This window comes from Narcine bancroftii, chromosome 3, assembly GCF_036971445.1.
Source record: "Narcine bancroftii isolate sNarBan1 chromosome 3, sNarBan1.hap1, whole genome shotgun sequence".
NCBI lineage: Eukaryota > Metazoa > Chordata > Chondrichthyes > Torpediniformes > Narcinidae > Narcine > Narcine bancroftii.
In genome coordinates, this window is record NC_091471.1 from 351760502 (window position 1) to 351774991 (window position 14490).

The 14490-nt window shown below is 43.8% G+C and overlaps 1 protein-coding gene across 4 annotated transcripts in view; it reads right to left on the reverse strand.

Annotated features, from left to right (window-relative positions):
• Nucleotides 1–14490, reverse strand: part of LOC138759418 (protein kinase C alpha type) — a 286911-nt gene that overhangs the window by 39438 nt on the left and 232983 nt on the right. For all 4 annotated transcript variants that reach the window (XM_069929780.1, XM_069929782.1, XM_069929779.1 and 1 more), the window contains exon 10: nucleotides 11228–11401. In XM_069929780.1, the coding sequence (XP_069785881.1) occupies nucleotides 11228–11401 (174 nt within the window). The remainder of the gene's footprint in view (nucleotides 1–11227; nucleotides 11402–14490) is intronic.

The window sequence follows — 14490 nt, forward strand, 5'->3', positions numbered from 1 at the left end:
TGCACAAGTCTCTGTCTAGGATAACCATTTACCCTAAGCACACTCTGCTGAATGACCTCAGCGGGTCAAGCAACATCAGTGGAAGAAAAAGGATGGATGACTTTGAGCTTTGTTGAGACTTGGGAAAGGTAGAAGTGAAGCTTGTATAAAGAGAATGGGGTGCGAGGGGTGGGACAGGGGCCCATGATGTATTGGTGAACCAGATAGAGGTAAAACATGGCAAACAGAGGTAGTAGATTAGCAATGATGTGATATTGTGGGTTGATCAGAAACATTCTCAGATTTTTTAAATCATGTAACAGGTTAATAAAACAGCATACTTGAATTGACTGTCTTGTCGTTGTGCCATGGAGTAAACATTCCATCTTATTGCTTATTATTTGTATACTCTATCATGTCTTCAACATTTATTTGCTGACAGGGACCTCAGATTCAGTTTCAGTAACTGGTTAACATTAATTAAAAAGAAGTAGAAGGACATTTTACTTGTTAAATTCTAATTATATTGATAATTACTTATTTTTGGAAAGATTTGACTATAGTCAAGCATTTCCCCTTAAGAATATAGTCGGTCAGCAGTAATTACTTGTGAAATAAAAATACACAGCTCAATAAAAGCTAACTAGAAATGGAGAGATGTCAAGCTCCTCTCAAGGATATTAGGAAATGAAGTACAAAAGGTACAAAACCATCGGGAAAAAATATATCTTGCAAAATCCTTTGGATTAAAATGCATCTGTTTTGCAAGTGACACAATTTTAATCTTACTGCTGTTAAAAGTGTTTTTAAAATATTAATCATTATTTTGCTCTTAAACAATTCCCTCATCCCTTATTATATTCACTCTAGTCCAAGAAAAATAAGTTGCAGCAAATTTTCTGTAGCCTGGCAAAGCCTTTAAGCTTAAATGCTTCCAAGCTATTTATGTAGCAAAAGTATAAAGTGCATCCCATCTTCAATGGATTGTACAAGGCAATCATTTATCCAAGGTGTGTTTGTCATGTTAACCTTTGCATTAAAATAATTCTCTATGTTAGACCACTTGCTTTGCTTCGCTTCCTGAAACTTTGCCAGCAGCTCTTACTTCCATGACTTCATCACACCCACACAGAATATAAATTCACAGTGAATTAGAATTAGGTAGAAAAAGAACATTACAGCACAGTGCAGGGCCTTCTGCCTTCAATGTTGTCCTGACCCATATATTCCTTTAAAAAAAGCTAAACCATCCCTACCCTGTAGCCCTCTATTTTTCTTACATCCATGTGCCTAAGAGTCTCTTAGATGCGCTTAATGTATCAACCTCCACCACCACATCTGGCAAGGCATTCCAGGCACCTCCAACTCCATGTGTGTAAAAAAAAACTTAATTCTGATTATCTCCCATAAACTTCCTTCCCTTCACTTTGTACATGTGTCCTCAGGTGTTTACTATTCCTGCTCTGGGAAAAAGGTGCTGGCTGTCCACCCTATCTATGCCTCTCATCATCTTGTAGACCTCTATTAAGTCTCCTTCACCCTTCTACACTCCAAAGGGAAAAGTCCCAGCTCTACTAACCTTGCCTCATAAGACTTATTTTCCAATCAGGCAACATCTTGATAAATCTTCTCTGCACCTTCTCCATAACTTCCACATCCTTCCTCTAATGAGGTGACCAGAGGGGAACACAATACTCCAAGTGTGTCTCACTAGAGATATGTAGATTTAAGATTGCTTCAAGGTTTTCTTATGTTACTCCTAAAATGTCAGATTGGCATCATAGTACTCATAAATACATTCAATACAAGACAACGGTCTTCAAAATAAGTGTTGAGATTCAAGCAAGCTTGAACCTCAACATATGTAGCTTGTCAGGTCGACATGTTTTGCTTTCACTATTGCTTAAAAAAATCACCGTAAAATGACTCATTGGCTCAGCACATTTCACTATGCGGAATAATCTTTTTTTTGAGATTGTAGTGCACGTCGAAAGAACCAAAGACTTGTTGATCCAAACCAAGGCTTTTATTAACTAAAAGACTGGAGCATATCACAAGTAGGTCGACCAGTCCAGAATGACCTGGTCTGGCTAGGAGCAATCCTTTAAGACCTCCTGTAGGTGTGGCTACACTCTCAGCCAATCACAGTCATCCTACACTACCATTTGTACATATACGGATGGCAGTCTCTTCAATCTGAGGCGCCTGCAAGCTCACACCAAGACACAAGAGAAACTTGTCCGTGAACTACTCTTTGCAGATGATGCCGCTTTAGTTGCCCATTCAGAGCCAGCTCTTCAGCGCTTGACGTCCTGCTTTGCGGAAACTGCCAAAATGTTTGGCCTGGAAGTCAGCCTGAAGAAAACTGAGGTCCTCCATCAGCCAGCTCCCCACCATGACTACCAGCCCCCCCACATCTCCATCGGGCACACAAAACTCAAAACGGTCAACCAGTTTACCTATCTCGGCTGCACCATTTCATCAGATGCAAGGATCGACAATGAGATAGACAACAGACTCGCCAAGGCAAATAGCGCCTTTGGAAGACTACACAAAAGAGTCTGGAAAAACAACCAACTGAAAAACCTCACAAAGATAAGCGTATACAGAGCCGTTGTCATACCCACACTCCTGTTCGGCTCCGAATCATGGGTCCTCTACCGGCACCACCTACGGCTCCTAGAACGCTTCCACCAGCGTTGTCTCCGCTCCATCCTCAACATCCATTGGAGCGCTCACACCCCTAACGTCGAGGTACTCGAGATGGCAGAGGTCGACAGCATCGAGTCCACGCTGCTGAAGATCCAGCTGCGCTGGATGGGTCACGTCTCCAGAATGGAGGACCATCGCCTTCCCAAGATCGTATTATATGGCGAGCTCTCCACTGGCCACCGTGACAGAGGTGCACCAAAGAAAAGGTACAAGGACTGCCTAAAGAAATCTCTTGGTGCCTGCCACATTGACCACCGCCAATGGGCTGATAACGCCTCAAACCGTGCATCTTGGCGCCTCACAGTTTGGCGGGCAGCAGCCTCCTTTGAAGAAGACCGCAGAGCCCACCTCACTGACAAAAGGCAAAGGAGGAAAAACCCAACACCCAACCCCAACCAACCAATTTTCCCTTGCAACCGCTGCAATCGTGTCTGCCTGTCCCGCATCGGACTGGTCAGCCACAAACGAGCCTGCAGCTGACGTGGACTTTTTACCCCCTCCATAAATCTTCGTCCGCGAAGCCAAGCCAAAGAGAAAGAGAAAGATAGAATATGTACTAAATAAAGTCTGTCATTTATCTAGTTTCCAGATTCAGCCTATGAATCAGCTGTTTAAATTCTGCTCCTGTTTAGATGAGAATCTTTCATTGAACTTCCTGTAGGCCATCTAACTTCCAATCAGGTGCCATCATGCAATAGCACACCTACTATTTCATCTCCTCGCCTTCCTGCTGTCCAGGTGAAGAAGTGATTATATGCACTTGTTTCAATTCAGTATACTGCATTTGATGCTTACTGGAGAAATAAACTCCAGATTGAATGACCTTTTTGCAGAACACTTCATCTCAGTGTGCAGGAATCATCCTGAGTTTCCAATTGGGCATCATTTTAAAACGCCATTTCACTCCCATTTCGACCTGGCTGCTGTTGGTCTCCTGCACTATTTCAACCAATCTTACCTTCCAACTAATCAGATTTCTAAGCTAAATTAATTCATTGATTTCAGCAATTCCAGCCTTGTTTCATGTATTTTTAACATACAGATAACCACCCTCCACCCCCCCCCCCCACCCCCTAATTTCTGTAATGCAGCAAAACCTTGTTAATCTAGTAGTTCAGGATTTTGGTGTTGCCAGACAAGCAAATTTTCTGGACTACTGGATAATATTTTATTGATTCTCAAAACTTGAAATTTTATGCAATAATTTACCTGGCTCACTGGAATGTTTAAAGGGGTTGAGAATTTAGTTGGGAAACGTAAGAAATAAAACAAATTTAAAGTTACAGAGGAAAGAGAGGGGTAGCAAGAGGGAAATTAAAAGCACCCTGCTTTTAGCTCATATTTTGAAGAAGGGCTCAGGCCAGACACGTTGGTTATATATCTTTGCCTTCTATGGATGCTGTATAACCTGCTGAGTTACTCGAGCATTTTTGTGTTTTTACTACAATTATAGCATTTGCATCCTTTCATGCTTCACTCCAAAGGAATTTGGTAACTTTCATGAGAGCACAAAGGAGTGCAAATGGGCAGAATGGAAGTATGTAGGAACCATGCATTGGCGAATGGCCAGGGGCCATGCAATCCAGACCCACAGTGATTGAAAGGAGAGCAAGAAAACCAAAGATCAGGGAAATATGGGAATGCAACAAACATTACCCGATGAACAAGTCACCAACTATGATTGCTTTGGCGAGTCTGTTGTCTATCTCGTTGTCGATCCTTGCATCAGATGAAATGGTGCAGCCGAGGTAGGTAAACTGGATGATCAAAATTTGACTGAATTAGATTTTATTCCTATTTAAACCTCCAACAGATTTCTTCTGTTTCCTCTGTGAAGCTCTCTATGAGATGGCACCACTATTTCTCCTTCATGGATCTTTAATTTCACTCTTGCTACCCCTTTTTCTCTTTCCTCTGCAACTCTAAACAGGTTTAATTTCTTACTTTTCCCAACCAGATTCTCGATCTCCATCCTGCATGCTGACACCATTTCCCGTTAGTTGGCCAACAATAGTAGCGTCGCCAGCAAATTTATAGATTGTATTGAAGCTGAATTTGGCTATGCAGTGATATGGAGCAGGGGACTAAGCATGCAGCCTTGAGGGGGAAGTGACATCAATTTGCACTGGTTGGGGTCTGCCAATGAGGAAGTCGAGGGATGAACAGAGTCCCGGATCCTTGAGATTAATCATAAGAACACTACTCATTGGGCCCTTGTCTACACTATGTGGACATTAGATCTGCCATCTAGGAGGGCCTTAGGTTCAATACACAGAGTGCACTAAATTAGTACTGACCATAGACTTTATGGCCAAACATCTGAACAAAAGCTTCAGGACAGAGGATTTTTTGATGCTTTACACATTTAGAATATTACAGCAGAGTACAGGCCATTTGGTCCATGACGTGCTGACCCATATACAGTATACCTACCAAAAGAAAACTAAACCCTCCCTACCTCGAAACCTTCTATTTTTATATCATCCATATGGCTATTGTTCCAGTCTCCACCACCTCTGGCAAGGCATTCTATGCACCCACAACTTTCTGTGTCTCCCCTGATCTCTCCCCTAAGCTTTCCTCCCTTCACTTTGTACAGATGTACTCTTGTGTTTGCTGCTCCTGTCCTGGGAAAAAGATGCTCTCTATCTTATCTATGCCTCTCATAATCTTGTAGACCTCTATTAAGTCACCTCTTATCCTTCTTCGCTCCAAACACAAAAGCCCTAGCTTTGCTAACCTTGCCTCATATTTTCCAATCCAGGCAATATCCTGGTAAATCTCATCTGCACCCTCTCCATAGCTTCCACATCTTTTCTGTAATGAGGTGATCAGAACTGAACACCGTATTCTAGTCTCACCAGAGATTTATAGAGCTGCAACATTACCACATGACTCCCGAACTCAATCTTCTGATTAATGAAGCCCAGCATAGGCCTCTTAACTATCCTATAAACCTGTGCAATGACCTCGAGAGATCTATGGACCCTTGGGTTCTTCTGTTCTTCCACTTCTTCTTTGGCTTGGCTTCGCGGACGAAGATTTATGGAGGGATATGTCCACGTCTGCTGCAGGCTCATTGGTGACTGACAAGTCCGATGTGGGACAGGCAGGCACAGTTGCAGCGGTTGCAAGGGAAAATTGGTTGGTTGGGGTTGGGTGTTGGGTTTTTCCTCTTTTGTCTTTTGTCAGTGAGGTGGGCTCTGCGGTCTTCTTCAAAGGAGGTTGCTGCCCGCCGAACTGTGAGGCGCCAAGATGCACGGTTGGAGGCGAGATTTCTTTAAACAGTCCTTGTACCTCTTCTTTGGTGCACTTCTGTCTCAGTGGCCAGTGGAGAGCTCGCCATATAACACGATCTTGGGAAGGCGATGGTCCTCCATTCTGGAGACGTGACCCACCCAGCGCAGTTGGGTCTTCAGCAGCGTGGATTCGCTGCTTGCGGACTCTGCCAGCTCGAGTACTTCGATGTTGGTGATGAAGTCACTCCAATGAATGTTGAGGATGGAGCGGAGACAGCACTGATGGAAGCGTTCTAGGAGCCGTAGGTGATGCTGGTAGAGGACCCATGATTCGGAGCCGAACAGGAGCGTGGGTATGACAACGGCTCTGTACATGCTGATCTTTGTGTGTTTCTTCAGGTGGTTGTTTTTCCAGACTCTTTTGTGTAGTCTTCCAAAGGCGCTATTTGCTTTGGCGAGTCTGTTGTCTATCTCGTTGTCAATCCTTGCATCAGATGAAATGGTGCAGCCGAGGTAGGTAAACTGGTTGACCGTTTTGAGTTCTGTGTGCCCGATGGAGATGTGGGGGGGCTGGTAGTCATGGTGGGGAGCTGGCTGATGGAGGACATCAGTTTTCATCAGGCTGACTTCCAGGCCAAACATTTTAGCAGTTTCTGCAAAACAGGACGTCATGCGCTGGAGAGCTAGCTCTGAATGGGCAACTAAAGCGGCATCGTCTGCAAAGAGTAGTTCACGGACAAGTTTCTCTTGTGTCTTGGTGTGAGCTTGCAGGCGCCTCAGATTGAAGAGACTGCCATCTGTGCGGTACCGGATGTAAACAGGGTCTTCATTGTTGAGGTCTTTCATGGCTTGTTTCAGCATCATGCTGAAGAAGATTGAAAAGAGGGTTGGTGCGAGAACACAGCCTTGCTTCACGCCATTGTTAATGGAGAAGGGTTCAGAGAGCTCATTGCTGTATCTGACCCGACCTTGTTGGTTTTCGTGCAGTTGGATAATCATGTTGAGGAACTTTGGGGGACATCCGATGCGCTCTAGTATTTTCCAAAGCCCTTTCCTGCTCACGGGGTGTCGAAGGCTTTGGTGAGGTCAACAAAGGTGATGTAGAGTCCTTTGTTTTGTTCTCTGCACTTTTCTTGGAGCTGTCTGAGGGCAAAGACCATGTCAGTAGTTCCTCTGTTTGCGCGAAAGCCACACTGTGATTCTGGGAGGACATTTTCGGCTTAATCTTCCACTTACATTACATGTTTCACCATACTGCATCTTACATATAATACATTTTAAAAAATCAAATATCAAAGCCACTTTACAGATTTAAATTCAAGATGTTTATGTCATCAACACGATTGCTCTACATCACTTACAGATTTTCTTCTTCAGCATCCCTCTGGATCAAGGTTGCCTCATTCCAGTTTGTGAAATCTAAGATGGTCAATGAGGAAAATTTGAGATCTCAAGACACCATAGGATGATTCACCAACTACAGATGGGCCACGACAGGTCTCTCAGGCCAAACATCAGGATAGTTTGTAAGGTGGTGCACTTCTGCTTACATTAAGCTTCCTGATGCATAGACTCAAGTAAAGAAATGGCAGCACTGTCAGAGCTCCTGTAATATCAGCACTCCCACTGGTGCAGACCTGCCCGGAGCAGACAGAGCACTCCTGCAGGGTCCATCCACCCAGTCCAACTGCTCTCAGCTTTGTGAAGGCTTTAAGCAGCCTGTAAATGGAGCCAATGGTGGTTTTATTTAAAAATACTTGTGGTGTCTGCGCCCAAGATGGTCGTGGCTATGATCACGAGGGGTTACGGACTCCAGGAAAGCAGAGGACTGGCGCAGGGCACCAGAAACCCTGTTTGAGGAGACACAAAGGAGACGACTCACAGGGTGGTGACCTCCGTGGTGGACACTGAGGGGTTCTGTGGCTGTGGGCTGTTGGTGACTCAAGGCGAGGAACCCATGCAGGCTGTGAGCTGCTGGTGACTGTGTTCGAGGGATTCACACTGGGCCGCAGACTGCTGGAGACTGAGCTGCTGGAGACTGGTTCGAGGGATTCACACTGGGCCGCAGACTGCTGGAGAATGTTCGAGGGATTCACACTGGGCCGCAGACTGCTGGAGACTAAGCTGCTGGAGACTGTGTTCGAGGGATTCACACTGGGCCGCAGACTGCTGGAGAATGTTCGAGGGATTCACACTGGGCCGCAGACTGCTGGAGACTAAGCTGCTGGAGACTGTGTTCGAGGGATTCACACTGGGCCGCAGACTGCTGGAGAATGTTCGAGGGATTCACACTGGGCCGCAGACTGCTGGAGACTGAGCTGCTGGAGACTGGTTCGAGGGATTCACACTGGGCCGCAGACTGCTGGAGACTAAGCTGCTGGAGACTGTGTTCGAGGGATTCACACTGGGCCGCAGACTGCTGGAGAATGTTCGAGGGATTCACACTGGGCCGCAGACTGCTGGAGAATGTTCGAGGGATTCACACTGGGCCGCAGACTGCTGGAGACTAAGCTGCTGGAGACTGTGTTCGAGGGATTCACACTGGGCCGCAGACTGCTGGAGAATGTTCGAGGGATTCACACTGGGCCGCAGACTGCTGGAGACTGAGCTGCTGGAGACTGGTTCGAGGGATTCACACTGGGCCGCAGACTGCTGGAGACTAAGCTGCTGGAGACTGTGTTCGAGGGATTCACACTGGGCCGCAGACTGCTGGAGAATGTTCGAGGGATTCACACTGGGCCGCAGACTGCTGGAGACTGAGCTGCTGGAGACTGAGCTGCTGGAGACTGAGCTGCTGGAGACTGAGCTGCTGGAGACTGAGCTGCTGGAGACTGAGCTGCTGGAGACTGAGCTGCTGGAGACTGGTTGAGGGCTGAAGGGCTCTGGATGGTGTCAGAGGTTCAGATCTGGAGCTTTAGGTGCTGATGATATTAACTGGCTTCTGTGTGACTGCGGGAGTCCAGAGTGTCCACTCGGTGATTCTCTGGGGGTCTCTATTTTGCTTCTCTTTCTCTGACTGTATTGCTCTGGCAATTTCGGTCGATGGCAAATTTGTCTCCTGCAATATCTTTGGCTTGGCTTCGCGGACGAAGATTTATGGAGGGGGTAAATGTCCTCGTCAGCTGCAGGCTCGTTTGTGGCTGACAAGTCAGATGCGGGACAGGCAGACACGGTTACAGCGGTTGCAGGGGATTGGGGTAATACTGTTTTTATTACATGATCTTGAGGTTCTCAGTGCCATCCAGAATGCTGGTTCATGACTTTGAGCAGTCATGGACAGAAATTCTCAGGAATGTGGGTTAAAACTGCTCAGAGTCCCTGGGCACATCGTTGATCCTTTCCCTCTGTCTGCCTGGCACTGTCTAATGGAGCTTGGATCTGAATGCCTGCTTTAGGAGTCTGATGCTGGGTTCACAAAAATCATGGCTTGCTTCAACTGCGAGCTGCTTATTCTTCTAGTTGATCAGGATGTATTTCATTATCCACATCTATGTACAGGAATAAATACCTGGGACTCAGTGATGCCATAATTATGGCCATCTTCAATAAAAAAGACAGCTGACTGCTTAGATTGGAGAGGAATCTTCTTCTTGTCTGTCACTACAGGGAGAGTCATCACTACTGTCCTTCACATCCCTCCTGGTGACCAAAAAGCTACTCCTCTAATTACAGTGTAGATCCCATCCATCTAGAGTCACATTGGACATGATCTATGACCTTCACCACACAATCAGCTCAAGAGAAATGAAGACAGAAGTGCTAGCCTTTATACATAGTCTTTTGGACCTTACTAAAGCCTCTAACTCAGGGCCATACAGCATCTCTTGCAAATTCAGATCCTCCCAGAAATGAATCTCCATCCTACTTTTGGTTCACAATGGAATGAAAGCCACGTTGCTAACCAACAACACAATGCCTCAACTCACATTCCATAAACTCCCTGCTGAAGTGTAGCTGATCTATACAATTAGCGGGAAATTACCGTAGTGTTTTCACTCCAGAACCAAGGTCAACCTGATTGCACTAGCCAAGCTGCAGTATGCAAACAATATGTTGAGCTGTAAATCATTGTCCACTTACACCTGAAGCAACTGCAGGGTCCTACAATCAACATCAATTCAAATATCCTGCACCAACTTGCTCTGCTGTACAATACCATCCTTGGACAAAAAATGCTTACAGTTTTCCTATCTTGGGATCCATTTCTGTGTAGTAGATATCAATAAATTCACCATGCCTTTGGTGTACTAGCACAGTATTTGGTTGACAGGAAAAGAGCGTGTTAAGTCAAGGTCTCACACCAGGCACAAAAAGTACATTCTACGAAGCAATTGTGATCCTTTCCTTCCTCTATGAACCTGAGCCATAAATAGATACAACTTCTGCAAAATAAAATTGAACCATGCAAGATGGCTATCCACCATGTGGTTATGGCATGTCATTGGTTTAAAATGATAAAAGGGTTTCAAAATATAGCCAGAAAAATGTTGTTTGCACTTGCATGAGGAGTGCAACATGAAAATAATAAATATAAAGCTGAGATAAATCAAGAAGGGAAAGTTTACATGTGGAAAGGTTAGGTGTAAAGCAAAGGTCTATTTCAAGGTAAGTCAGATGGGTGCATGAGACGATGAATAAAAAGGACCTACTGATGATTTTACTGAAAATGGTATGAAAGGAAGCAGGTGAGGAATTCAAAAATGTCATCAAGTACGGCCAAATCACTCATGACCAATCTATAGCTTGTTTGTAAAATGTCATGTCAAATATTTTTTACTCACTGTCATTCTACTTCAAAGCCTATCTTCCGGACATGGAGACATCCTATCAGCAATAAAATCTGTTCCTGTAAAGGCCTGCCCAATTGTTCTTTGGGTATTAACAATAAAATCAGTTCAATGGAGGTGTGAAGAAACTATCTGAATGACTCAGTGAAGTAATGATTGGGAACCACAAGATCCACAAATCAATTGGAACAAATATCAGGATTTTGCCCCATGCTTATTATCACCACTGTTTTACATTTGAGCCAATATTCACAAGTCTAAAATGGGAAACTCAAAGCCACAATGTCATGAAGAAATAGTCACAAGGAGGTTAAGAAAACAGAATAATTTTGATTCATTAAATTACACATTTGTACAAATGAAAGTGCTTGATCATCCATTTAGAAAATAACTACTTCCAAGCAGGAACTAGGGCAATTTTTTTTTAAAGATTTTAGTTACAGGCCTGAGGTGATGAAAGAAGTCCTAGTAACCCCTTTGTGTGATTACTTTTCAGGACTAAAAACTTACCATAGTTTGAAAACAAGAATGGAGTTGTGTTAGGAAATGGGGCTTATCCATCAATGCAAGGACTCTCTTTTCAATCATGGTACACTCGACGTCATCATCCTGAATGACCACATCTTTCTTCAAGATCTTGATGGCATAAAGCTCATTTGTTCCCTTCCTCTCTGACAGCATGACCTGTAGAAAATGATCATTGAATGTCTTAAGGAACTGTAATAAATTGTGCAAAAGCCACATTGATAAGTTGCAGATTTGCAAAAAGAAATGGCTAAAAAAAACCTCAAAAATATTTTTATTTATTGCCCTATTTAAAAAAATTGCAACGTTTCATCTTTCTACTTCCTTTGGCTAAACTCTTGATTTTGCTAAAGGCAAAGGATATCTTTTTGAGAATAAAATACATTAATTCTAGCACTTAAATGTCTATAACTAGCACCTTGGTCTTGCTAAGACTGAGGGAAAGGATTGTTCTCCTGGCATCAAGCCATAATTCCATAGAAACCATAGAGTACTACAGCACAGAAACAGGCTACTTTGGCCCTTCTAGTCTGTGCTGAACCTTTTTTTGCCTAATCCCACTGACCTACACCAGTCCATATCCCTCCATACCCCTCCCATCCACATACCTGTCCAAATTCTTCTCAAATGTTAAAATTGAATCCGCATTCACCCCGTCAACTGGCAGCTCATTCCACACTCCTACCACTCTTTGTGTGAAGAAATTCCCCCTGATGTTCCCCCTAAACTTTTCCCCTTTCATTCTTAACCCATGTCCTCTAGTTTGTATCTCATCTACCCTCAGTGGAAAAAAAAGGATCTACATTTACTCTGTCTATTCCCCTCATAATTTTAAATACCTCTATTAAATCTCCCCTCATTCTTCTACGCTCCTAGGTATAAAGTCCTAACCCGTTTAACCTTTCCTGGGTAACTCAGCCCCTGAAGTCTGGGCAACATCATAGTAACTCCTTTCTGCAATCTTTCTAACTTATTGATATCTTTTCTGTACTTAGGTGACCAAAACTGCACACAATACTCCAAATTTGGCCTCACCATATCTTACACAAGTTTACCATAACATCCCAGCTCTTATACTCAGTACTTTGATTTATGAAGGCCAATATGCCAAAAGCTCTCGTTATCACTCTATCCACGTGTGACGCCATTTTCAGGGAATTGTGTATCTGTATTCCAAGGTACCTTTGTTTTATTGCACTCCTCATTGCCCTAGCATTCACCATATACATCCTTTCTTGTTTGTCCTTCTAAAATGAAACATCTCACACTTGTCTGCATTAAATTCCATCTGCCATTTTTCAGCTGATCCCGATCCCTCTGCAAGCTTTGAAAACCATCTTTGCTGTCCACAACACCTCCAATTTTGGTGTCATCTGCAAACTTGCTTATCCAACTTACCATATTTTTATCCAGATCATTGACATAAGTGACAACAATGGTCCCAGCACCAATTCCTGAAGCACACCACTAGATACAGGCCTCCAGTCTGAGAAGCAATCATCAACACTACTCTCTGGCTTCTCCCATCCAGCCATTGTTGAATCCAGTTCACCATGAATACCTAGCATCTGAACCTTCCTGATTAACCTTCCATGTGGGACCTTGTCAAAGGCCTTACTAAAGTCCATGTAGACAACATCCACAGTCTTTCCTTCATCAATTTTCCTGGTAACCTCCTCGAAAAACTACAAGATTGGTTGACCTGCCATGCAAAAAGCCACGTTGACTATCCTAATCAGTCCACGTTTATCCAAATAATTTTATATCCATTCTCTTAGAACACTTTCCAATAATTTAGCTACTATTGACATCAGGGTCACTGGCCTATAATTTTCAGGGTTACTTTTGGAGTCTTTTTTAAACAATGGAACAATGTGAGCTATCCTCCAATTCTCCAGCACCACATCCATGGCCCTCTCCCTCTTCTGTATTCCAATTTATCTTTGTTAGAAATCCTACCTACAACACTGGTGTTATCCACCAGTTTACAGATGGATTTGAAGGTGCCTTTGCCCATACAGTTGTGGGTGTATAGGCTGTTTAGAAGGGGACAGATTGCACTGGTGTTGACGATAATAATGGAGGAGGTGCTGTCACAAATTCCTCATGGATTGTGGCCTGTGGGGTAGCAAGTCAAAGATCCAAGTGCAGAGAAGTATGCTGAGTCCAAGGTCACATCACTTGGGGATTAATTTGGTTGGTTTTGTGTTGAAGACAGCTATAGTCAATAAACAGTGGTCAGATGTAGGTGTCCTTGACTTGGGTGTTCCAGGGCTGAAGGGCAAAGGAGATGGCACCTGAGGTGGACCTATTTCAGCTGTATGAATTGCAATGGGTCAAGAGTGGCTGGTAGTCTTGAGTTAAGATGAACCATGACCAACCTCTTAAGCACTTCATGAAGATGGATGTCAGAGAGTCATTTAAATTCTCAATCCATTATACTTTGACATCTGATTAATAATGGACTTCTTGAAGCAGTTGGATACTTCAGACTGTTGGGGAGAGAGGTGGAAGATGTCTTTCAATATAGCTGCATAAGCATGGAGGACACATCAAAGGACTCTAGACCAATTGCTCTCAGTGGGTTCATTTTACAGGAGGCTGATCTGACATCTACAACAGTGACTGCCGGTGCGTTAAAGGTAGGATGTGTGTATTCCACTAGCTCACTAGCCTCCTGATCAAAGCTCTTATATGTTTGTCTGGAAGGGATGCGGTGTTATTATCTGCCTAACTTCATTTTGGACCATATGATCATGTATACACCCTGCCAGAAGTACTTGGAGACCATGAGGCTTGTGTGGGAATTGTCTGGTTCAGTACTGGCACTTCTGATGCATTGAGCAGGTTATATTTGGCTTTTCTCTACAAGATTGGTTGCCTGACTTAGACATCTCTTTCCTAGTCTTCAGTGGTGAATGAACGCCATCATTCAGCCATGTTTTCCAATTGATTAGTCTTATGCCTTAGGTACCTTATTTATTAATGTAGTATATTAAATGTAATAATGGCTCTATGCATTAATGCTTTTTGAGATTCTTATTTCAAAGCTGGTGTTAGGTTTTTGGTTCACTTTGCTCAAAGCTCCAATAAATCTTGTGAACCTGATGCTCAGGTAACCAATGGAACTCCATACTTTCACAAATAGGAGAGTCCTGTGAGCTAAGAGGTTTGAAGCAGCAATCTGGGGGGTGTATGGTGCCTGAAAGACAAAAGTCTGCAGCTATATTGATATACAACATTGGCCA